Source organism: Onychomys torridus, chromosome 2 (assembly GCF_903995425.1).
Source record: "Onychomys torridus chromosome 2, mOncTor1.1, whole genome shotgun sequence".
NCBI classification, from domain to species: Eukaryota; Metazoa; Chordata; class Mammalia; order Rodentia; family Cricetidae; genus Onychomys; species Onychomys torridus.
In genome coordinates, this window is record NC_050444.1 from 104285213 (window position 1) to 104308345 (window position 23133).

The 23133-nt window shown below is 45.3% G+C and overlaps 1 protein-coding gene across 1 annotated transcript in view; it reads left to right on the forward strand.

Annotated features, from left to right (window-relative positions):
* The first annotated feature begins 1371 nt into the window (after positions 1–1371).
* Acer2 (alkaline ceramidase 2) overlaps positions 1372–23133 on the forward strand; it is a 39596-nt gene continuing 17834 nt past the window's right edge. Inside the window, exons 1-3 of the mRNA XM_036178987.1 lie at positions 1372–1565; positions 14338–14452; positions 15003–15144. Coding sequence (XP_036034880.1) covers positions 1458–1565; positions 14338–14452; positions 15003–15144 — 365 coding nt within the window. The 5' untranslated portion in view covers positions 1372–1457. The remainder of the gene's footprint in view (positions 1566–14337; positions 14453–15002; positions 15145–23133) is intronic.

A 23133-nucleotide genomic window follows, 5' to 3' on the forward strand; every position in this document is an offset into this window, starting at 1 on the left:
CCTCTTGCTAGCTCATGACTGACCCTAGAGGAAGGCTGCAGAGTATGTTCTCTCCTCGAGTTCCAGGAGACAGTGGGACTGGCCCTGGAAAAGGAAGAAGGGAAGAAGGGATAATGAAGATACAAGGAATGATTTGGTCCCTAGGAAATAAAGCTGGATTTCCTAGTGGAGACCCAAAGCTTCTGCCATGGAGATGGAAATGGCTGTGTGGGCATCTGTGGAAGACAGATTCGGATGCACTGCTTACAGGTGCTCCAGTCAGAAGAGAAGGCAGGCCCGTCTGCGCACGGAAATGACAACCAGTGTAGTTTGCTGCCCAGGGTATTCTCTGCCACTGTCCTTACCTGGAACTTCCCAAGAAGAAGGTGGCCCCGAGTTGCCACTGAAAAAGAATAGAATGGGTTTCTTCAAGATCTAAGGAATCGGCTGGCTTGTATTTAGAAACTACAGAATAATCACAGACGTAAAGCCATTATGAGCAGATCGAAGGTCATGAGGCCTGAACTTGATTAGCTCTAACACACTGGCAGAAAGGGGGTTGTTAATAGAACCCACCGCGAGGGATGCCCGCCCAGGACACCTAATGGGAGACATATAGACACTCCCCCAGTAGTGCCCGGCACATATTAATTACTACGTGTACTATATATAGTACTATGCGTGTATTATGTCCTGAACTTGTGTGTTCTTGCCTGCTATACTACATCCTCTGTGGGTTGGGTTGGCTGAAGGCTTTCCCCAAGCCTATGCTCCCCATAAACGACTAAAGAAGGATAGGGACACAGTACTGCAGAAACACTCCCCTGGGGAGTGGGTAGCCCAGGCTCTTTGGAAGTGTCCAGAGAACCTGTTACTACAGCCTGGGGGATATTTCTGCCCCACCTACAGCAGCAAGTCACCCTCTGGTAGAGCTGTCCCTTCTTCAAGAGGAACAAGAGCCTTCCGTAGGCGTGAGAACTGGCGTCCCAAGCGCAGTGAAGCACATTGCTGCGAACTCCCAAGGAGTCCAAAGGGGTCCGGATGTTCTTGCGGTTCTCCATATTTTACATTTTTACGGCGCGCGGGGGGTGGTGGTGGTGGTGGATTCTGGCGTTCTTTACACAACCTGGACACACGTGGACAAGGGGGACTCTAAAGGTCTTTGCCACCGAGCGCAGAGCAGGAGAGCCGGTGGCTGCAGCCCCTACTTCCACCCCCTCCCTTTCCGGGCTTTCGGCCTGTCAGGTCCCGCCCCGAGGGGGCGTGGCCGTCATGCTCCGGGATTCCCGGGGGCGGGGCCGGGGCGGGTCTGCAGCGGGGGTGGCGGGCCGGAGCAGCCCGGTTGGGGAGGCCCGGGGGGAGGCGCCTCATCCGGAGGCTGTCCCGCACCGCATAAAGCGGCAGACGCACAGGGTGCCCCGCAGCCGCTCGGGCCGGTCGCCGCTGCCCAGAAGCTGCTCCGATGCTCCAGAGCGGTCATGGGCGTCCCGCACTGGTGGGACCATCTGCGGGCTGGCAGCTCGGAGGTGGATTGGTGCGAGGACAACTACACCATCGTGCCTGCCATCGCCGAGTTCTACAACACGGTGCGGGACGCAGGAGCGGGAGGGCAGGCGGGCGGAGGGAGGGAGCTGTCCCCGTGGCTGCGGAGCCTGGAAGCAGGCAGTGGGTGACTGTGGATGTCCCAGGCAGGAGTCACTCCACGCCCCCTTCTCCCGGAGCTGCTTCCAGCTCTTTTCCTGCACCCCTCTCCGGTCCCTATCCAGGGCATCTGGCCTCCTCCAGCTCTTCCTGTCATTTTCTTCTGATGGCTCTATTGTCTTGTTTGGCTCCCGAGGTCCTGGAGCCAGGGGTCGGGTCCGCGTCAATCCATTCTTCCAGTTTGGGCCAGTTGGGGGTGTGAACCCACAGGGGCAGCTCCCTTCCTCCCTGCTTAGGGTCTTTGTGGCGTGACGCACCTGGATCTCATTGTGCGTTTTTGCCCTGAGTACCTGCTTTGGACGCATTGGGAGAGTGGAGTCCGGGCCATGTCCAGGGACTGGGCCCACTCCCACAAGTCGGCATGCCCTTTCCACTAAACTATGACAATACTGATGGAATTATTTCTGCCCAGGATTAAGTTAATTACTTTGAGTTCTTTTTCTTGTTGCTTTTAGAGTCCAATTTTGAGCCAGCTCCTGGGGGTGACAGTGAAATTTGGGAGTGATAACGGGTGGGGTTTCGGGACTTGCCTAGGTCCCTGGATATGGACAAGCGGAAATTTACAGAAACCTAGGATTTTGGTCTTTGTGGGAGGGAAGGGTTGTCCCCAGAAGAGGAAATGTCCCTGCTTTTTCCCTGTGCCTGTCGCTCAGGATTCTGGTACCCAATGTGACTTTGCATGATCATTTTTCTGGCTTATCTTTTTTGCTGTTCAGACACAGAAAACAGGAACTCCTGGTTTGAGTCATTGTGAGTATGAGATTGTTATTTAGGATTTTCCCCCCTCTTGGATTTCTGGAAAGAATGTCCTCAGCAAGAATCAGGCGTTATTGCCTGGAGAGATCTCTGGTCTCTTTTATTCCTGGCCCCTCCTGTCCTTTACTTTTGATCCCCTCCCCCCCCCCGTTTCTGTTTGTATTACTCTTTATTCCCATGGCGAAAAGACTAGGCTATTGAGGGAGCTGTCATGCCCACATGCTGGTATGTCTGGGGCTACAACCTACAATTCTCCACCTTGCCTCACCTCAGTGCTAAAATACATGGTTGTCCTCCCTATCAGCATCCCGACTTCTTATATGGCCAGGTTAGTTGCTCAAGGAAACCAGACTTTTGACATTCAAAGACATAGGAAAAGATCCAGTTAGTGGAAATGGCCATGCTTTTCCTAGTATATATACAGCCTGGTGAAGCATGCTGCTCTCAGGTACACACAGGCACCCACAGAAAGGCCGGAGCAGGGTAAGGTACTCTCAACGAGGAGAAACACCAGTGGTACCAAGCGGACAATTGCTGAGAAATACTAAAGATTTCAGCAGAGTTGAAGGAATGACAGACTGGTGTCGGGTTCTTGAATACCCACCATGGCAGTTTCCTGTGGAGTGTGAGGCCTGCGGAGAGAGTCAGCTGTGTATCATTAGGTCCCTCAAAGTTCTTGCATAGCTACTCTTGCCAGCCTTAAAAAAAAACAACAACAGTGCCAGGGGAGGGGGAGACAGTGATCTACCTTCCCCCCTCTTTGCTTCCCTCCCCTCTGCCCCCTTCACTTAGCTTTTCCCTTTCTGACAAGGGTCTTCCTGTATAGCCCGGACTGGAACTAAACTGGATGTCCCCCCAGCCCAGCTTCTCAACCCAGCACCTGGCTGCTTTTTTCTTTTCATCCTAACCTCCCGGGAGCTGTAGACAGTGAGGACCAAGCTCTGTTTCAGAAAAGAGCTGTGGTGTTTGGGGCCCCTTAATCTAGCCCATCTACCTGACAAACTTTTTCTTTGGGATTAATAAACCACCATATTTTCTCCAGAATAGTTGCAGAGAAATAGCTGGTCAGCTGGTTGTTATGTGTAAGCCCTCCAAAATTTCTGTGTCACCATGGCTCTGCCCGTGTGCTGATGCTATCACAGGCCTTTCCTGAACCTTTCTTTCTCATGCATGGAGAATACCAATGAATTGTTGATGATAAACATCTCCTAAGGTCCTCATAATAAGACAGGAGGCTCCATTATTCATTTGTTCATTTGTGTTTTATTTATTTATTTATTTATTTATTTATTTAATCAGCTTCTGGTGTTTTGCCTGCATGTATGTCTGGGTGAGGTTGTTAGGTCCCCAGGAACTGGAGTTACAGACAGCTACGAGCTGCCCTGTGGGTGTTCGGAATTGAACCTGGGTCTTCTAGAAGGTCAGTCAGTGCTCTTAACCAATGAGCCATCTCTCCAGCCCCTGTTTGTTTGTTCTGAGACAGGGTTTACCATGTAGCTCTGGCTGGCTTGGGTCTCACTGTGTAGACCAAACTGGCTTCAAATTCACAGGTATCTGCCCGCCTCTGCCTCCAGAGTGCTAAGATGAAAGGCGTGCACCACCTTGCTCATCTTTCTTGTTTTAAGACAGGGTTTCCCTACGTAGTCCAGGCTGGGCTTGAACTCACTGTGAAGCCCATACTATGTAGCCTATACTGTCCTTAAATGCATGGAGGTCCTCTAGCCTCTGGCTCTAGAATGCCGGAATTTCAGGTGTGTGCCACCATGCCTAGCTTAATTATATCTAGTTTGTACAAAACTGGTAATTAGTACCAATTTTGAGAAAAAGTTAAAGGAATTGAGAAAAATGAAAAGAATTGACAATTAAAGCAGGAGATGACTGACTGGGAGAGGATCTAGAACCTTCTCAGAGAGTCTTAGAGGGAAATGGGTGACTAATATGACTAGTTACTACTGACTGTTCGCTGTGTGTTGTGGCTCCATTGGGTACTCTGCCATCACTGCAGGCATCGTGTGCAATGTGTTCATTAGATAAAGGAGGAAAATCAGGGCCCATTTAGTTTATATCATTTGAAGTCAAGAAATGGAATCAGAACCAGGCAGTGGTGGTGCACGCCTTTAATCCCAGCACTCGGGAGGTAGAGCCAGGAGCTATCTCTGTGAGTTCGAGGCCAGCCTGGTTTACAGAGCGAGATCCAGGACAGGCACCAAAACTACACAGAGAAACCTTGTCTCGAAAAAACCAAAATTAAATAAAATAAGAAATGGAATCAGAACTTAGCCCTTTTGACTCTGCCAAGAGTTCTCTTATAAATGTAAGTGCTTAAGAAAGTATATATTTGTGTGCTTAGCATAGTATACATGTGTATTGTTTAATCAGTACTTAACTTAAAATACCTATGTTATGTTGTAGAATATTCCTTTACACTGTGTGAAGATGTGTCACTGTGATTGGTTTAATAAGGAGTTGAATGGCTAATAGCCAGGCAGGAAGAGGTTAGGTGGGATTTCTGGGGACAGAGAGGTTTCCGGGAAGAAGAAAGGCAGAGTCGCCAGCCAGGTGCAGAGGAATCAGGACACACAGAAGGAGAGGTAAAAGCTACGAGACAGCATGTAGACTAATAGGAATGGGTTAATTTAAGTTATAAGAGCTAGTTAGAAACAAGCCTAAGCTAAGGCCATGCTTTCATAAGTACTAAGAAATCCCTCCATGTCGTTATGTGGGAGCTGGCTGGTGGGGCAGAGAAAGATTCAATACAGTACAATTTGGAAAGAGTTTCCTGGTATAACACAATCCCGTGTGCACAAGGAGGTATGATTACATAGAACCTCTTCTCAACATCCATGTCACTTCTTTCAGGAGGTGGGTCCTGTAGATGGGCTACAGGTGTTATCTTAAGGGTCTAGGGGAGGATCTGGTGTGGTCTTGGTCATGTAGATAGCACAGAGGTCATCTGGGCTATTAGCCACCTCGGGTCCTGGTTGTGGGAGCCCCTGGCCATACAGATAGCACAGGGATCACCTTGGCTATTAGCCACCTCCATTCCTAGCCTTCTGGGTGGAAAACAGGTTAAACATCTCTTCCACAGAAGACACAACCCTGTGTGTTTAACATTCCTGTTTCCCCTAGTGCTTATCTGTGAGTGCAAGGACCTTTGTGCTCCCAACCGTCATTCTGGCTGTACAGAACTGCCTTCCTCTTCCCATGCTCCCTGTAACAGATTGGCCACGGTTCACTTAGCCACTTAACTCCTTCTTGATGAACATACAGAGACATTTCTGGATGCTTTATTGCTTCCATTTTGGCTTTTGAAGAGAGGTACAGAGAAAGTCCACATACACACATCTGGACATACTTTTTTTTTTCATCACAGGGCGGGGGTGTCAAACCTGAGGCTTTGTGCATGGTAGACAGCATTCAACCTCTGAGCTATATATCTGGTCCACGGAGATGTGCTTTACCAGTATTATTTCTCACTGGAGAATTGCTGTGTTGAGAGTATTAATTTTGTTTTTGTTTTTGTTTTTGTTTTTTTTTGCTTCTGTCTTTATTTTGAGATATAGTTTTACCAGTCAGTCAGTAGTCCTGACTAGCCTGGAACCTGATAATGTAAAACATACTGATCTAAAACTTCCAGTGATCCTCTTGCCTCAGCCTGTAAAATACCAGGATTGCAGGAATGTGACACCTACCCAGATTAATATGTTATTTATTATTTATTTATTTATTTATTTATTTATTTATTTATTTTTTTAGAACAAGATCTTATGTAGCTCAGGTTCAGTTAAAACTCCCTATGTAGCCAAGGATGGCATTACAGTCCTGGTTGTCTTGCCTCTATTCCCCAAGTGCTGGAATTACAGGCATCAGTAGTCATACCTGGCTTGAAAACGTTCACTGTAAATGCTGATCATTTTTGCCAAATGGCCCACCAGAGAGAGTACACAACTTCCTCCCACTGTTTGCTGCTACCCTTTTATTACCCGGTCCTTGGCTTCTAGTAAATACCAGCATTTCTTCTAAGAATTCATCACTTAAGTCAGTGTGGTGGCACATATCTTCAGTCCTAGCACTAGGGCAGAGGCAAGTAGGTCTCTGAGAGATCTGGGCTAGCATAGTAGCGAGCTGCAGGCCAGCCAGGGCTACACTGTTTGAAAAAACAAAAAGAACCCACTCTTTCCCTTTCCTTGTCCACCTAGGATACTTTTTTTTTCCTACATACAATCCTTTTGTGGTTGAATGGTGTGGGTTTGTTTGGTTTGGTTTTTAAGACAGAGTGTGATGCTATAACCTAATGTAGCCTAGAACTCACTCTGTAACACAGGCTGACCTTGAGCTCACAGAAACCCTGCCTCAACATACCAAGTTGCTGGGCTTCCAGATGTGAGCCAACATGTCTGCTCCTTTGGGGGCTCCTGCCACATAGGCTGCTTTGGAGAAAAGTGGAGTCAGCTTTGTGACCACTGGGTCTGGCCTTTGAAGGCTCTGTTGCTGACCAGTGACTTGGGAAACAAATAATCAGGTATTGGGGGAGGGGAGTGAAATATATGCATAAAATCAGCACATGGCCTCTTAACTCCTCCTCTGTACCCAGCTATCACTATAAGGAAAGCAAAGCTTTCGTTATGTGTCCACGTCGGGGTCCCCTTCTCTGTTGAACAGAATCTGCCTGGCTGGTAGCCTGCCTAAGCATATACTGCCATGTGCTTGTCACATAAACTAGATCTGGAAATAGTCACTGGGCATTGGGGTTCATAATAGTGGCACATACAAGCTACTGAGGTATTGTTAGCACACCGCATCAGGGTATGCATGCATAGTGTGACCTGGAGGAGAGTTGCAAGTGGGCATCTGAGTAGGGTGACCAAACTTATCCTACGTATTTTGTTTGCAATTTTTAATTAATTTAAAAAACATTTCTATTTACTTATTTTAATTTCTTTACATTTTATTTTATGTGTATGAATGTTTGCTTCTATGTATGTATGTGCACCATGTATGTGCAGTAAGCATGGAGGCCAGAGAGGGCATCAGATCCCCCTGAAACTGGAGTTACCAAGGGATGTGAGCTGCTATGTGGTACTGGGAAACCACCCCGAGTCAGTGTAGTGGAGGAGTAGGAATCTGCACGTAATTGTGAGGCACAGACAATGCACTTAGCCAGGGTGGGAGTCTAGGCTGCTCTTGAACCTGTGCTCAGCAAGCTTCCTGCCTGTGCCTTTGTCTGGACTCCCCACTTCTACAGGAAAGGCTCATTCCAGTGTGTCAGAGCAAGAGCACAGTGTGTTCATGAGATGGCTTGGGAACAAATGCTGGACAGGAATCCACAGAATAAGGAACTCTTAAAGGAAACAATGGATTTAAGTTGTAGTTTTCCTTAGATAAAAAACAAAAACATCTCTGTGAGTTTGAGGCCAGCCTGGTCTATAGAGCGAGATCCAGGACAGGCACCAAAACTACACAGAGAAACCCTGTCTCAAAAAACTTAAAAAAAAAAAAAAAAAAAGAAAAAGAAAAAACAAAAACAAGGCCAGGTGGTGGTGGCACACGCCTTTAATCCCAGCACTCAGAAGGTGGATCTCTGTGAGTTCAAGGCCAGCCTGGTCTACAGAGTGAGTTCCAGGACAGCCAGGACTGTTTCACAGAGAAACCTTGTCTCGAAAAACAAAACAAAACAAAACAAAACTCCAAAACTGTCTGGAGAGAGGGAACAAACCAATTCTCAAGGGATAATTCAGCAGTGAACTTAAAGCAATCTCCCTTTAGCTGAACTATCGTACGTACAACTTTAGAGACCCTCGGCATTTTTTTGGATGAGAGCTTGTTTCTCAGGAGAGATGGAGCCACAGAGTCTGTCTCTAGCTATAACTCGTTTGTCTTTCCGTATTTATTTTGGTATTCCTTCCTCTTTTTGTTTTGAGAACGGCCGCTCTCTAATTTAGGCTTTTCCTTCCATATAGTGATGTCTTTAAAAGGAAGAGTGGTGGCCAGCAAGCCTTGGTAGACAGGCTGTTGAGAAGTTTTTTTGTTTTTGTTTTTTGTTTTTTTTTAAATGTGATTTTTAGTGTTAGTAGGGAGCATATATCAGAAGGGTGCTTATATGTGAACTTAAAAATAACGTGGAGTGGCGGGAAATGCCTGTAGTCCCAGCATTTGAACGGCTGAAGCAGCAGACTGGGATGGCTTGAGGCCAGCCTAGGCTACACTCTGAGACCCTTCTCAAAAGCCTAAAACATAAAACAAGATAAATAATAAATAATAATGTTGAAGTATCATAATTTTACTGCAGGCGCAGTAAACGAACTCATGCCTTCGTGAATAGCGTATGAACACATTTATGTGCGACAAGGGTGTTCCTTACTTGTGGTAATATGGATCTATACAGCCATGTAATGGACAGCTTGCCAGTCATATTGCTAGGCCTTCAGGGGACAATGACACACTGGAGTAAAAGTCAAGATGCGTGATAGAGCAGGGTGTGCTCTACACACTGGTAATTGCAGTGCTTGGTAGGAAGAGGCAGGAGATCAGGAATTTAAGGTCATTCTTGCCTACCTAGGGACTACAAGGCCAGCCTGAGCTACTTGAGATCCACAAACAAGCAAACACATCCCCAAGTGCACTGTATTTCCCAGCATTGTAAAGGAGACTCCAAATTGGTGTCCTTTTCCCTGGGGGTAAAAAGGGCAAACAAAACAAAACAAGAAAACTGCCTCTTGCTATCTGCAGCAGTGAACAGCAGTGAGCTAAATCCATGTTTACTAAGGTGAAAAGTTTCACACAAGGTACAAGGTCAGCGTTGCAGTATGGGACGTGTCTGCTTTCCTTCACATAAATTAAAGGAAATGCATTGAGGGTTTGACTCCACAACAGGATTTATTTCTGGGGAGAAGGGTAGAAAGGAGTGGGTTTTTTTTTTTTTTTTTTTTTTTTTTTTAATTCTTAAGATGTTTCTTAGAGGTAGTGCTTGCCCATGAACTGGAGGGAAAAGGATTCAGCTGCAATTCAGTTTTTCTGTTCCTTCTCTCCCTGGGCTCCCCCTTCGCCATCCATCTCCCATTTCATCTACTCTTCCCCCTACTGCATGAAACTCAAGTTTAAATCACGTGATGGGGCATGTGAGCACAGTGTGATGGCCTTCACTCTTGTTAGTGAAGGAAAAAGTGGAAATTGAGATGTGAATAGCCCAGTTGGAGGTGAAACCTGGGATTGGCAGTGGGAAGAGCCACTGGGGGTCTTTATATCCCCTTAAAGCAAGGGATGGATTTGTAAGTGCCGCTGGGTCTTTAAAAAAAATATGTGGGCTGGAGAGATGGCTCAGTGGTTAAGAGCACCAACCTCTCTTCCAGAGGTCCTGAGTTCAATTCCCAGCAACCACATGGTGGCTCACAACCACTTGTAATGAGATCTGGTGCCCTCTTCTGGCCTGTAGGGACACATGCAGGCAGAATATGTGCACATAATAAATAAATAAATCTTAAAAAAATATGTACATGAATGCTCTACTTGCATGTGTACCTCTGGAAGAACAGTCAGTGCTCATAACCACTGAGCCATCTCTCTAGCCTGCCCCTGCATCTTTAAATGTCTTCACTAGAAGTGAGAAGCTGTGCTCAAAGCATGAACAGAAACTTGTGTGTATGCAGCAGGTAAGGTAAGGCCCATTCTACCTTAGTCTTCTCCCCTCCACCCCCGCCCCAGGCCTTGGGGATGGAACCCAGGGCCTCATGCCTGCTAGGCTAGTACTACCACTGAGCTATAGCCCTAGCCCTGACTTCTTTCTAAACATCATTTTGGGGATGTTTCCAGTGTGGTTTCTGAGGTCTGGGGGAAAGCCTCTCTGCCTTGTTGTCTTTGTCTGAGTTCAGGTGCCCATACGATTCCCGTGAGCCTTCCTCACTTTCTGGATTAGCCAACAGGGGTGGTCATCCTCACTTTCTGGATTAGCCAACAGGGGTGGTCACATCTGTCCGCTGGGAACCCCTCGCTTTGTTTTTGAGTTTTCATCTTGACTGACTGTGCTGTCTAGTTGTGGGTGTCTGTCAACCCGACACAAGCTAGAGTCAGTTGGGAAGTGGGACTCTCAGTTGAGAAAATGTCTTCATGAGATTGGCTTGTAGGCAAATCTGCAGTGCATTTCCTTCATTGCGGATTGATGGAGAAGGCCCAGCCCATTGTGGGTGGGGCCACCCCTTGGACTGGTGGTTCTGGGTGGTATAAGAAAACAAGTAATGGGTGAGCGAGGCAGTAAGCAGTATGCGGAGGTCAGAGGACAGCTTAAGGAATTGGTTCTCCCTTTCCTCCTGGTGGGTCCCAGGAATTGAACTCTGATCACCGGGTTTAGTGGCAAGTACCTTTACTCCTTTTGCCATCTTGCCAGCCTTGCTCTTTGGATTTTTAAATTTTGAGACAGGGTCTTACTAAGTTGCCCAGCCTGGCCATTAATTCAAGTTGTATCCTAGGAAGGCCTTGAACTTGGGATCCTCCTGCCTCACCTCCAGAGTAGCTCGGATTACAGGCATGAGCAACCAGGTCTGGTTCTTTCTACTTTTCAAAGATTTATTTTTGCTGGACAGTGGTGGCTGTCTTAGTTAAGGTTTTTATTGCTGTGAAGGGACACTGTGACTATGGCAACTCTGAAAAAGAAAAAATTTAACGGGAGTGGCTCCTTTACAATTTCAGAGGTTCAGTCCTTTATCATCATGATGGGGAGCATGGCTGCGTGAAGGCAGATGTGGTACTGGAGTAGCTGAGAGTCCTACACCTTGCAGGCAACAGAAAGTCGACTGTCACACTGGGTGGTATCCTGAGCATAGGAAACCTCAATGCCCACCCCTACAGTGACACACTTCCTCCAGCAAGGCCATACCCACTTTAACAAAGCCACACCTCCTAACAGTGCTACTCCCCATGAGATTATGGGGGCCAATTACATTTAAATTACCACAGTGGTGCATGCCTTTAATCCCAGCACTTGGGAGACAGAGGCAGGTGGATCTTTGTGAGTTCAAGGCCAGCCTGATCTACAAAGCAAGTTCCAGGACAGCCAAGGCTATTCCACAGAGAAACCCTGCCTCAAAAAACATACAAACAAATGAACAAAGATATTTATTTTATTACTAGGTTTTGCATATTTACTTGTTCTGTATCATGTGTGTGACTGTTTTGTTTCTGTGTGTATACCACATACATGTCTAGTGCACGAGGAGGCCAGAAGACAGTGATGGATTGCCTGGAACTGGAGTTATAGATGGTTGTGAACTGTCATGTGACTGTTGGGAACTGAACTTGAATCCTCTGTAAAAGAAGCAAGTGCTCCTACCCACTGAGCCATCTCTCTGGCCTTCTTTTTATTGTTTTAAGTGTGCGTGTGTGTGTGTGTGTGTGTGTGTGTGTGTGTGTGTGTGTGTGTGTGTGTGCAGTGCCTTCTGAAGTCACGAGGCATGGTGTTCCCTAGAGCTGGAGTTATAGGCGGCTGTAAGAGCCACCTGATGAGGGTGCTGTGAACCCTGGTCTCTGCAGGAGCAACATGTGCTCTTAACTACTGAGTCACTTGTTTGTTTTGTTTTTTAACGTCTTTTTTTTTTTTTTTTTTTTTTTTTCTGTGTGTGTGCCTCCCACCTCACCTCCAGGGCTGAAACCCATTTAGACTTAGATGTTATCTTTATATTCTGCATGCACAGGCCTGGACCAAGAGCTCCTCCTTCAGCAACTGGAGATGATACTTAGGAAGCTGAATGTCAGGCTGGAGAGACGGCTCAGCAATTGAGAGCACTGCCTGCTCTTCCAGAGGACCTGGTTCAATTCCCGGCACCCACATGGCAGCTGAAAACTAAGGAACTCCAATTCCAGAGAATCCAACACCCTCACACAAACATGTGTTTAGGCAAAACACCAATACGCATGAAATAAAAATAAATTTAAAGAGAGGGAGAGAGGGAGAGAGAGAGAGCGAGAGCGCACGAGAATGTCCCTACCATTGCATACCTTCTGGAATGGCCTTACTCTAAAAACTAACAATAGAGTATAATGTGTTTTGGCGAGGACTAGAACCCTTGTACACTGTTGGTAAGAGTGTAAACCAAAAGTGAAAAGCCTCAAAAGCCGACTATTGAAGGTAGACTTACCAAGTCACCAGTGCCAAATCTGGTCCTGCTGCTATAAGAACTATCTTAAACCTAGTTGTTTATAATATCAGAAGGTTCTCACAGTTTTGAAGGCTGGAGACACAAGGCAGAGGAGCCAGCCAGATTGTTTTCTGGTGAGGGCATTGTGTCTCAGCTACGGCTCCTGCCCCTTTCTTTCTGTCTTCCCATCCTCCAACTCCCCCTCTTTCTCCTCTTTTTCCTTGGGTCCGGTTGGTGGTGATGGTGGTGGTGGTGATGGTGCTGAATCTGTTGAAGCCAGGGCCTCACAAATGCCAGACAGACATCTTACTGAGATCTAGTCCTAGCTCTTAAAACTTAGAGGGAGGTTGTAGAACTGTAATTTACAGTATGTTTTCTGAGCATAGATGTGACTATCCCAAACTGAGACTGCTATATGTTCGAAATTTACACTGAGTTTAAAAGTCTTGGTATGAACCAAAGAATGTACAATATCTACCACTATCTTTACTAATACTTTTTCTTTTATTGTTTTCTATTAAGACTTATTTATTTTTATTTTATATGTATGGGTGTTTTTGCCTGCATGTCTGTCGGAGCACCACATACATGCATTGCTTGTGGAGGCCAGGAGAGGGCATCGGGTCCCCTGGAACTGAGTAAAGACTGTGAACTCTCACAGGGGTTCTGGGAATCAAACCCAGGTCGTCTGGAAGAGTGGCCTGTGCTCTTAATTGCTAAGCCATCTCTCCAGCCCCTGGTTTGTTTATTTATTTACTTATTGTTTGCATAAATTCACCTTATCAAATTCACAGTCCTCCAGTCTCAGCTTCCCAAGAAGTTGGGATATGGTTCAAGCTACCTTGCTATTAATATTAAATTTAATAGTGATTACATATATTTATGCTATAGTACATTAGATAAAACATTATTAATTTTTAAAAACAGTCCAGTGCTTCCTGGAGACATAATAGGTTTAAGTATAAATAAAATTTGCAAGTTAAAAGACAATTTTTTCTTTCTTTCTTTCTTTCTTTTTCTTTCTTTCTTTCTCTCTCTCTCTCTCTCTCTCTCCCTCCCTCCCTCCCTCCCTCCCTCCCCCTCTCTCTCTCTTTCTTTCTTTCTTTCTTTTTTAGGAGTACAGGTGGGGGCCAGGGTAGGAGGTGGTGTGGTGGGGGGGGGGGGCAGAGTTTCATGTGGCAAGGCTCATGTGGCTGACTCTGTCCTTGAACTCCTGATCCTCCTGCCTCAGACTGAATGCTGCACCACCATGCTCAGCCATGCAATCTTACTTTAGAGCTGGGAAGAAGCATCCAGACTTGATTTTCTTCTAAGAACAGGTTTTGATTAGGATGCCCAAACTGACAGCGTAACTAAGAGCCACCATGGAAAAAGTGCTTTCCTCCTGTGTAAAGCAAGAGTTGTTGGCTCTTTGAATCAGGCGAGGAGTTTGGGAATTTCCCATAGATCAAGTATTCGTGTTCTTCTCCCTTCCCATACTGTGTATTGACCCCAGGGTTTGATGCTAGGCCGGGGCTCGACTACTGAGCTATACCTCTAGCCTGATGGTGCTGCTTACAGTGGTTCCTATGATTAAAAGAGACAAGGAACCCCCTACATGGATTTTAAGATGTTCTGTGTTTTACCCCCGCTGCGGTGTCTTCAATTTAAAAAGTGAAGAGCTAGAACAAGAGGCATGGCCACATTCACCCCGGTTTGCAAAGGACATACTTGGAACAAGCGTTTTTTATGCTTTCACTTCATACTCATCTTTTCATGTTGCCCTCCCTTCCAGATCAGCAACGTCTTGTTTTTCATTTTACCTCCCATCTGCATGTGCCTGTTCCGCCAGTATGCGACGTGTTTCAACAGCGGCATCTACTTAATATGGACTCTCCTAGTTGTAGTGGGTAAGTGGAGTCTTGTGGGAATGGGGACTGAAAGGGAGGAAGTGGGACCCCGGATGTTTCCTGTCCCCTTTGAACATAATGTTTTGTAAACCAAAGTCACTCTGACGTCTTAGCCCTTGTTCCCCTGATGCCAAAAGGACTCTTGAGTGCCGACTTGATAACAAATCTGCCTCTAACTATCACAGACTGGCACTCAGAGTCTGTGGGCAGCCACTGGTGGCGTGCCAGCGTGGTTTTCTGAGGACCTCTGAAACAATTGAAGTCTGATGAGATGTGGTTCCAAGGGACTTAAAGAAAAATATTTAGACGTTTGGTCCCTCATTGTTCTGTGAAATACTTGTGTGATTTCCATTTCCTCTCTGGCAGTTCGGGAACTCTTAACAGGGAAATAGTGCTGACTTTTATTTACTGCCTGTTATCGTGAAGGTTCAGAGGATGGAGCCTGAGTGTGCTTGGAATTCTTACTGTTGTGATGTGCTGACGTCTGAAGCGGTGGGCCTGTGTGAGTCTGCTCCGCATTGGTGTTTTTGTTGCTTGTGATTGTCTCTAGGAATTGGATCTGTCTACTTCCATGCAACTCTCAGCTTCCTGGGTCAGATGCTTGATGAACTTGCCATCCTTTGGGTTCTGATGTGTGCTCTGGCCATGTGGTTTCCCAGGAGGTATTTACCAAAGATCTTCCGGAATGACAGGTAAGCTTGTGCGAAAGACTTCTGCTCCATGTAACATGCTCATCAAGTTAGGAGTGTAACACACTCATCAAGTTAGCAGTGGAACACACTCATCAAGTTAGCAGTGGAACACACTCATCAAGTTAGCAGTGGAACACACTCATCAAGTTAGTAGTGGAACACGCTTATCAAGCAAGTTACTGCATGAGTGAGCTCAGCTAGCAATGAGCTTGTCGTACACCTCCTTATTGTCCACTGAGTTTGATGATCTGACCGTAGAGTTGACTGTCTGATAAAAGGAGAGAAAATGAGCTTTCAGATAAAAGGAGAACAGCTTGGGGAAGAACTTGTATCATAACGCATATCATAATATCGTGTGGGCATACAGTCAGAGATCCGATTTGTGTGATATGAGCAAGAGCGAAAACATTTTCAATGCAAGAGAAATTTTTGGAAGGTATTACAAAGTCATGCCAGGCGGTGGTGGCGCATGCCTTTAATCCCATCACAAGGAATATTTTCTCTCTACCTCATTGTAGAGGCAGGAAGATTAGTAGTTCAAGGTTCAGCTCAGCTATATAATAAGTTCTAGTCTAGCCAGGACTGCATGAGGCCCTGTCTCAAAAACAAACAACAGACATATACATAGACAAAGCATATATCCATATACACAAAATAAAATAAAAACATCTTTTAAATTTTTTCTTCTTTTTTAATCTTTTTTTTTTTTTTTTTTTTGTTTTTTGAGACAGGGTTTCTCTGTGTAGTTTTGCGCCTTTCCTGGAACTTGCTTTGGAGACCAGGCTGGCCTCAAACTCACAAAGATCCGCCTGGCTCTGCCTCCTGAGGGCTGGGATTAAAGGCGTGCTCCACCAATGTGCGGCTTTTCTTTTTTAATCTTTAAAAATGTTTAAAATACACTGGGGAGGCAGAGCCAGGCAGATCTCTGTGAGTTCGAGGCCAGCCTGGGCTACAGAGTGAGTTCCAGGAAAGGTGCAAAGCTACACAGAAAAACCCTGTCTCAAAAAACAAAAACAAAAAACAAACAAACAAAAAAATCAAAGTCCTTTGGTTTCTTGCTAGAATATGTCCTCAAGTGCAGACCAGTCCATCAGTTTCATACACGTGACGGAGGGTTTGTGCTGAGGGTTTGTTCCTGGAGGTACAGAGCTAGTTTTAGGTTGTATCATATTGCATATTGGGATTTTTTTTGCTTCTTATTAATTCATACAGATACACACTAGTGTACACTCTGTGTGTATATCTGTGTGTGTGTGTGTGTGTGTGTGTGTGTGTGTGTGTGTGTGAGAGAGAGAGAGAGAGAGAGAGAGAGAGAGAGAGAGAGAGAGAGGGGGGGGGGAGGGAGAGGGAGAGGGAGAGGGAGAGAGACGAGACACTTAGGTGTAGACAGATATTTCTCTGGTCCTGCCTTGCCTAGCAGTCTGGACAAATTCCCCCCTCCCCCTGCCCCATGGTCCCACAGCTGCTTATAAAATAATTGCTTGCTTATAAAATAATTGCTCAGAGGCTTATGTTAATTACAAACTGTATGGCCTATGGCTTCAGCTTTTGCTAGCTAGCTCTTTTATTTTAAATTAACCCATTCCTATTAATCTATATGCTGCCACGTGACCATGGCGTTACCAGTCTGCTGGCATCCAACAAGATGCCATCTAACAGCAACAGCTCCTTTCCGGGCAGGCTGGCATCTTTCTCCTCTCCACCCTTCTCTCTGTATCTGTGCTTGGATTTCCCGCCTGGCTGTAAGCTTTCTTGCCATAGGCCAAAACAGCTTTATTTATTATCCAACGGGAGCCACACATATTCACAGCATTCAGAAAGACATCCCACAGCACTCAGGACCAGAAACCCAGAACTTCCGCAGGGGATACATTTCAATTTTAACATCCATTGTATTAGGATTATATGGATATTGAGCAAGTCTTTTTGAACACTATTTTATGCTATGTATTTCTCTCAACCCTAAGATATAGCAGTAAACAGAGCATCAGTTTCTTCCTCTAATGCACTTCCCCTGATGTTAGGATGATTGCAAATCAACACACAAATGATAGTGTGATGAGTGCTGTGTTGGGAGATGGAGCTGGTGGCTGTGCCAGCGACATCCCTGTTGATTTCCAGTTTGACCAGAGGAAGCCCAACTGAGAAGCTGCCTGAGTTTGTTCTCATGTGAAGGCACAGAGTAAACAAGCCTACTGAAGATGAGAAATGCACCCAAACACATCAAACACATATTTCTCTATAGGATATCCTATTTTGTCAGAATATAGACAGAATATAGATAAAGAGTTTAAAATTTTGGTGTCAGTGAAGCAAGCTATACCTGTCTAGGGAAGAATTAGACCAGGACAGTAAAACAATTAGTGACAGTTTTTCTGGCATGTTGGAAAGAGGCAGGAGCTATGCAGTTCTTAAAGATTAAGATTTCAGGGGCTGGAGTGATGACTCAGTGGTTAAGAGCATGGACTACTCTTGCCAAGGACTCAAGTTCAGTTCCCAGCACCCATGTCAGGCAGTTCACAATTGCTTGTAAGTCAAGCTCCAGGGGTATTTGACATCTCTGGCCTCTGTGAGCACCTGCACTCATGTGCACATACCCATACACATAATTAAAGATAAAATAAATAGAGAAAGAAAAACTTAAGACTGTTTTTTGAAGCCTGAGTGGGAAGAATATTCATGGAAAATACTGGCTGCAGTATTTTCTTGTGTAATATCCTATTTTAGGATCAATCAAGTAGATTACATACATACATATTTATATACATGTATAAAACAAACATATTTATTATTTTTTAAAGATAAAAAAGAAAAAACAATTTAAAGATGTTTTTATTTTATTTTGTGTATATGGATATATGCTTTGTCTATGTGTATGTCTGTTGTTTGTTTTTGAGACAGGGCCTCATGCAGTCCTGGCTAGACTAGAACTTATTATGTAGCTGAGCTGAACCTTGAACGCCTAATCTTCCTGCCTCTACAATGAGGTAGAGAGAAAATATTCCTTGTGAATTAGTCTTTATCCTTTGAAGTAGGACTTGAATAGAACTATTTCTGAGTATCGTCTAGAATTAGAAGTACCCTCAAGAAAGTTATTTATCAAAAAAAAAAAAAAAATGAGGAAGGGCAAATTGGTAGACCTTTATCTTGCCTTCTAATCAGTGGAGAAAGTGTGCTCTAAAACCTCCCATTCCATCTTTCTTTCCGTCTCTGCCTGTCTGTTACTGGGAATTGAACGCAGGTCTTTGCACACACTCTGTCACTGAACTACACTCTCAGCCCTAGGAAGTATGCTTTACAATGTGCTCGGTATCCAGGAGTGATGGCCATGCCTTTAATCACAGTAGAGGCAGGCAAATCTCTGAGTTTGAGGCCATCCTGGTCTACAAAGTGAGTTCCAGGACAGCCAGGGTTACACAGAGAAACCCTGTTTCAAAAAATCAAAAACAACCAAACAAAATAAAACAAAACAACAAAAAACAATGTGCCCACCTTGCTGTGGTGTCCCTAGGGTCTCCTGTAAATCTTGATCAGTCTCAGAGGAAACTCTGAGGGTGGGGACCAAGAGCATGAGGCAATGTCACCTGCAGTTCCACAGGTTAGGATACCCCCTCCTGGGGTGCACATTGGTCACCTCAGGTGTTGCACTCTGCAAGACTTTGGGATTGATGGAATTGGAGCAACAGGGAATGAAGAAATGACAGACACACAGACAGAAGAGCTGGAATCCAGTAGCTCATGACTTCTGGTGGAGATGCACCAATAGTGGCAGCAATGTGGAAATTCAGTGTCTTTCTTTATACATCTGACTAGAAGAGGCAAGGTTAGTGTATACAGCTGAAGCATGGTTAGTGTATACAGCTGAAGCAGGGGGCAGGTTTAGTTCATCTTGGCAGGAGGTCTCTGTACAGGAGCATTCTCTGGCTGTAAATATGAAGAAGAGGAAGTCACTGTGGACATTTTCTTCACACACTGTCTACAACCACATTTGCAATTTCCCGAGTTTGACCCAGGGAGGGCTTTGGCGTTCCTATGAGTCTGAGGCCCTGTGGTCCTTGTCTTGACCATGCTTATGTCCTCAACATACACACATACTCACGACTTCCTCAGCTCCTTACACTTTCTGGTGTGTTAGTTTGTGCATTAAGGAACCACTTTCTCCTAAGAACTCATCTTTTAGGTTTTGGGATCTGGGTGAGAAATTGAAGAAACGAGAATAAGAATTTTCTCTAATTGTGGCTAGCATTCTGTAGTCCTAGGTTGAAATTCCAAGCGCAGTTTAGTTTTTCTTAGTTATAAATGCCCTTTTCCCACACCTTCATTTCATAGAGTAGAAGTAAGGAGTGTCTAAATGGGAGAAAAAGAATCGGGGTGTTGATGTTAGCAATAGAAACCTATCAACTTAATAATGAAAACAACTGAGCATCAATGCCGGGGACTCAGGTGGGACTATCACGGCACTGTGTAGTATTGATGTTGGGAGGATGAGAAGATGTGAGTCCTGTGCCCTGGGTGTGGGGAGAGTCATCTGGAGGCTGAGGACCACAAGTCCTGTCCTGACTGGGGAGGGGTTTGGATTCCTGCTGTTGGTGTTTAGAAACTGGATGGCTTGGCTTGCTATCTCCTCATCTGTAAACTCCCCCAGGGCTGAGATGACGCACACACAGCACCACTTTGAGCAACATGGTCACTGGTGTCCCTCAGCTCTCACGGCTGCCAATGGCACACAGTGGACATTTCTGCTTAGGGTTTCTGAGGTACACGGACCAAGCAAGGGGAGGACAGGCTTGGAGAGCTTGAATGGGCAAAGAAATCAGCAGCACACAGCAAAAGAGAAGCGAATGAGCCTCATCCGAATCTGCCTGACTTCAGTCTCCCAGCCATGGGCAGGCGAGAATGTGGAGCATCCATGGGGGCTTCTTAGGATTGCAGTGGGTGGCTGTTCTGCACTGGAGGCATGGGTCAGTCTTCAGAGTTCCTATCAGCAATGCTAGCACTCGGGAGGCAGGGGTGGGGGGATCTTTGTGAGTTCAGACACAGACACACACACACCCTAAGTGGATCAGAGAAAAATCAGAGACGGGTGTGAGTGTAGTTTGTTACAGAGCCCTGTGTAGCTTTGAGTTCAAGTCCTCGCAAAGAAAAAAAAACAAAACAAAACAAACAAACAAAAAAAACCCGAAGAGAAGATAAAACAAAAAGGTATATGTATAGTACCTCGCTTCACAGAGAATGAGGACTTAGGAAGTACAAGAAGCCACTATAAAACACAAATCTGGAAATACATTTAGCAGACATCCTAGTTAGGTTAGTACTGCTGTGATAAACACCAGGACCAAAAGGAACTCGGAGAGCAAAGGGTTTATTTCAGCTTGCATTGTATTTCATGAAGGGAAGTCAGGGCAAGAATTCAAGGCTGGAAGCAGAGACCATGGAGAAATGCTGCTTACTGGCTTGCTCCCCAGGCTCACGTTCAATTGTTTTTCTTATACCTCCCAACATTCCCTGCCCAGCATCCCACAGTAGGCTGGATCCTCCTTTCCCATGTCAACCAGTAGTCAAGAAAATGCCTCCAGACCATTTGGGTGGAGTCATGTTCTCAGTTAAGGTTCCCTCTTCTCAAATGAGTCTAGTTGACAAAAAAAAAAAAATATAAACAGCACAGAATATAATACTGTCTATAGAAAATCAGTGTTCATTAAACCAATAGGATATAATTGCTAGGTTAGGAAAAGACAGATTCTCATTTTACTTAGAAATCCCAGGACTCTTCAGAATGTATACTCAACTACTGATGGTTATTAGTAATTTTGAGTATTTTTATTTTCAGACAAACTAAGGAAAAAGTGTTATTTACAGGCTAATGGAATGTGCTTCCCAAATAACTTCTCACGTGCACTTCTGAGTCCCTTCGACAAAACCTGGAGCCAGCCTTCATTTCATAGTCCACTTCATTTTTAGGATCTTGAAAGGCTAGGGAGCAGGCTAGGCTCTGCCTGTTCTAGCATAGATAAGGCTGGAAGTGTAGGTTCTCTGGGCTTTGGTGCCTCATTTCAGAAACAGTGGGGCTGGGAAAGCTCTCTGAAGCCCTTCCCAGGGCCAAGTGCTGCACCACCATCACATAGCAAGGGCTGGCTGTTTTAAGTAGTGATGTTTGCTCTGTGATTATTGAAATTACTGAGTCCTAACCATCTTCAGGGACATCTCAGAAGTTTGTGGACATGGTTTTATCATGCATAAATAATGGCAGGTTTTATCATTCATAAAGTCCATCTCACTTTGAAGGAGTAAAGGTGACATTACCAAGTACCAAATATTAAAAAACAAACAAACAAAAAAACAAAAAAAACCCCACCAGGATCAGTTAAGATTGAAATCCTCCTCTTTAAGGGGTAGCTAATGATAACAGTAGCAACTTTATTGTGAGATACTGGTCAGGAAGTTGGGTTGCTAGATTTGGGTTTGGGGAACACAGAAGAAGGGGTGTTAAGAGTTTCTTCAGTGGGTCCTCTAGCATGAGACTATATGGGCTGACAGCTAAACACAAGACCGAGGTAGGGACTGCCTGCCATCACAGTTTAGAACGCACACTGTCAGGGCCCCTCGCTCTGGAAATTCCTAGCTCTCCAATACCTAGGGCCTCTGGTGACTCTTGCTTGGGTATGCTGGGCTGGCTGGCTTTCTGCTGGCCATGTGACCTCTGTTTATTTTGACTAGTTGCAAAATTGTGTGTGCACAGGATGTCCTCATTGTCCAGTACATTCCTCCACTCCCTCTGGACCCAGTGTGGGGAGTTGTCTGCGACTGTGTCCTAAAGTATGTGCCTTTAAACTATTTGGCAGTATTCTACGGAACTTTTGGGGATTACAATGGCTGTCCAGCCTGCTCTCCTTCAGAACATATTATCAACAATAATATTTTTTTCTGTTTTGCTTTGTTCTGTTTCATTTTGAGACATGATCACACTCTTAGTCTAGCTGGCCTCAACTTATAGCAATCCTCCTGCCTCAGCCTCCCAAGTGCTAGGATTATAGATATGAACCCCAACAGCCAGCTCAATAGTATCGATATTATTAACATAGTATTTCTTCTAAGAAAGATGGTGATAATGGGTCTTATTGGCATATGACCCATCCTGGGCCCTCTATTAAGTGCTGAAGTGCTCACAAGAATGCCATGGATGTTAGTGGTTCTGTTTCAAGTTGGAAAGGCTCTTGTAGAGGTCCCATGGTCATTGAACAGTGGGGCAGGATTTGTGAGTACATTTGTCCCATCAGAAACATTTGTATTTTAGTGATTGTATTCCTCTTTCCAACTTGTGCTTGAATCCTAAACCCTTGGGAAGGAAAGGTGAAGCACCTTGCAAATTTACTCTTTTCCCTCACCTCTTTCCCCCTTTCCCCTCTCCTTCTCTTTCTTTCATTTTTTTTTTTTTTCCAAACAAGATCTCATATGTTCCACACTGGCTCCAAGCTTGCTAGCTGAGGATGACTTTGACCTCCTAACCCTCCTGCTTCCTCCCTTCATATACCAGGATCACAAATATGCACAAGCACACTTAGTGTTGGAGATGCAAGGATCTCTCCAAGGGCGGCATGCATGCTAGGGAAGAGCTATGCTAACTCAGCTCTATCTCTAGCTTCTGAATCTCTGGTTATGTGTGTCCAGTTGAAGGGGAGGGCGTGTAAAAGAATTCATAGTGGAGAAAAACTAACAATGAAGTTGAAAGGGTAAAACCACGTTCAGACGTGGGGTACCGTGGGAAGGTAAGGAAACGTGGGCTTGTCCTGTGACAGAGAGGGAACAGAGAGAGACCAGCAACAGGCCTTAGCCTTGACGTGCCAGAAGCAGGGAGAGTTGCCCAGTGTCCCAGAGGCCATGGGCCTGGTGCTGGTGGGGCTGTCCTCAGGCTGGCCAGGCAGTCTTGCTTCCGGTAACTGAGGAGTTCTGGCCTGTCAGGAAGAAAACATGGGTCTCCTGAGCATTCGC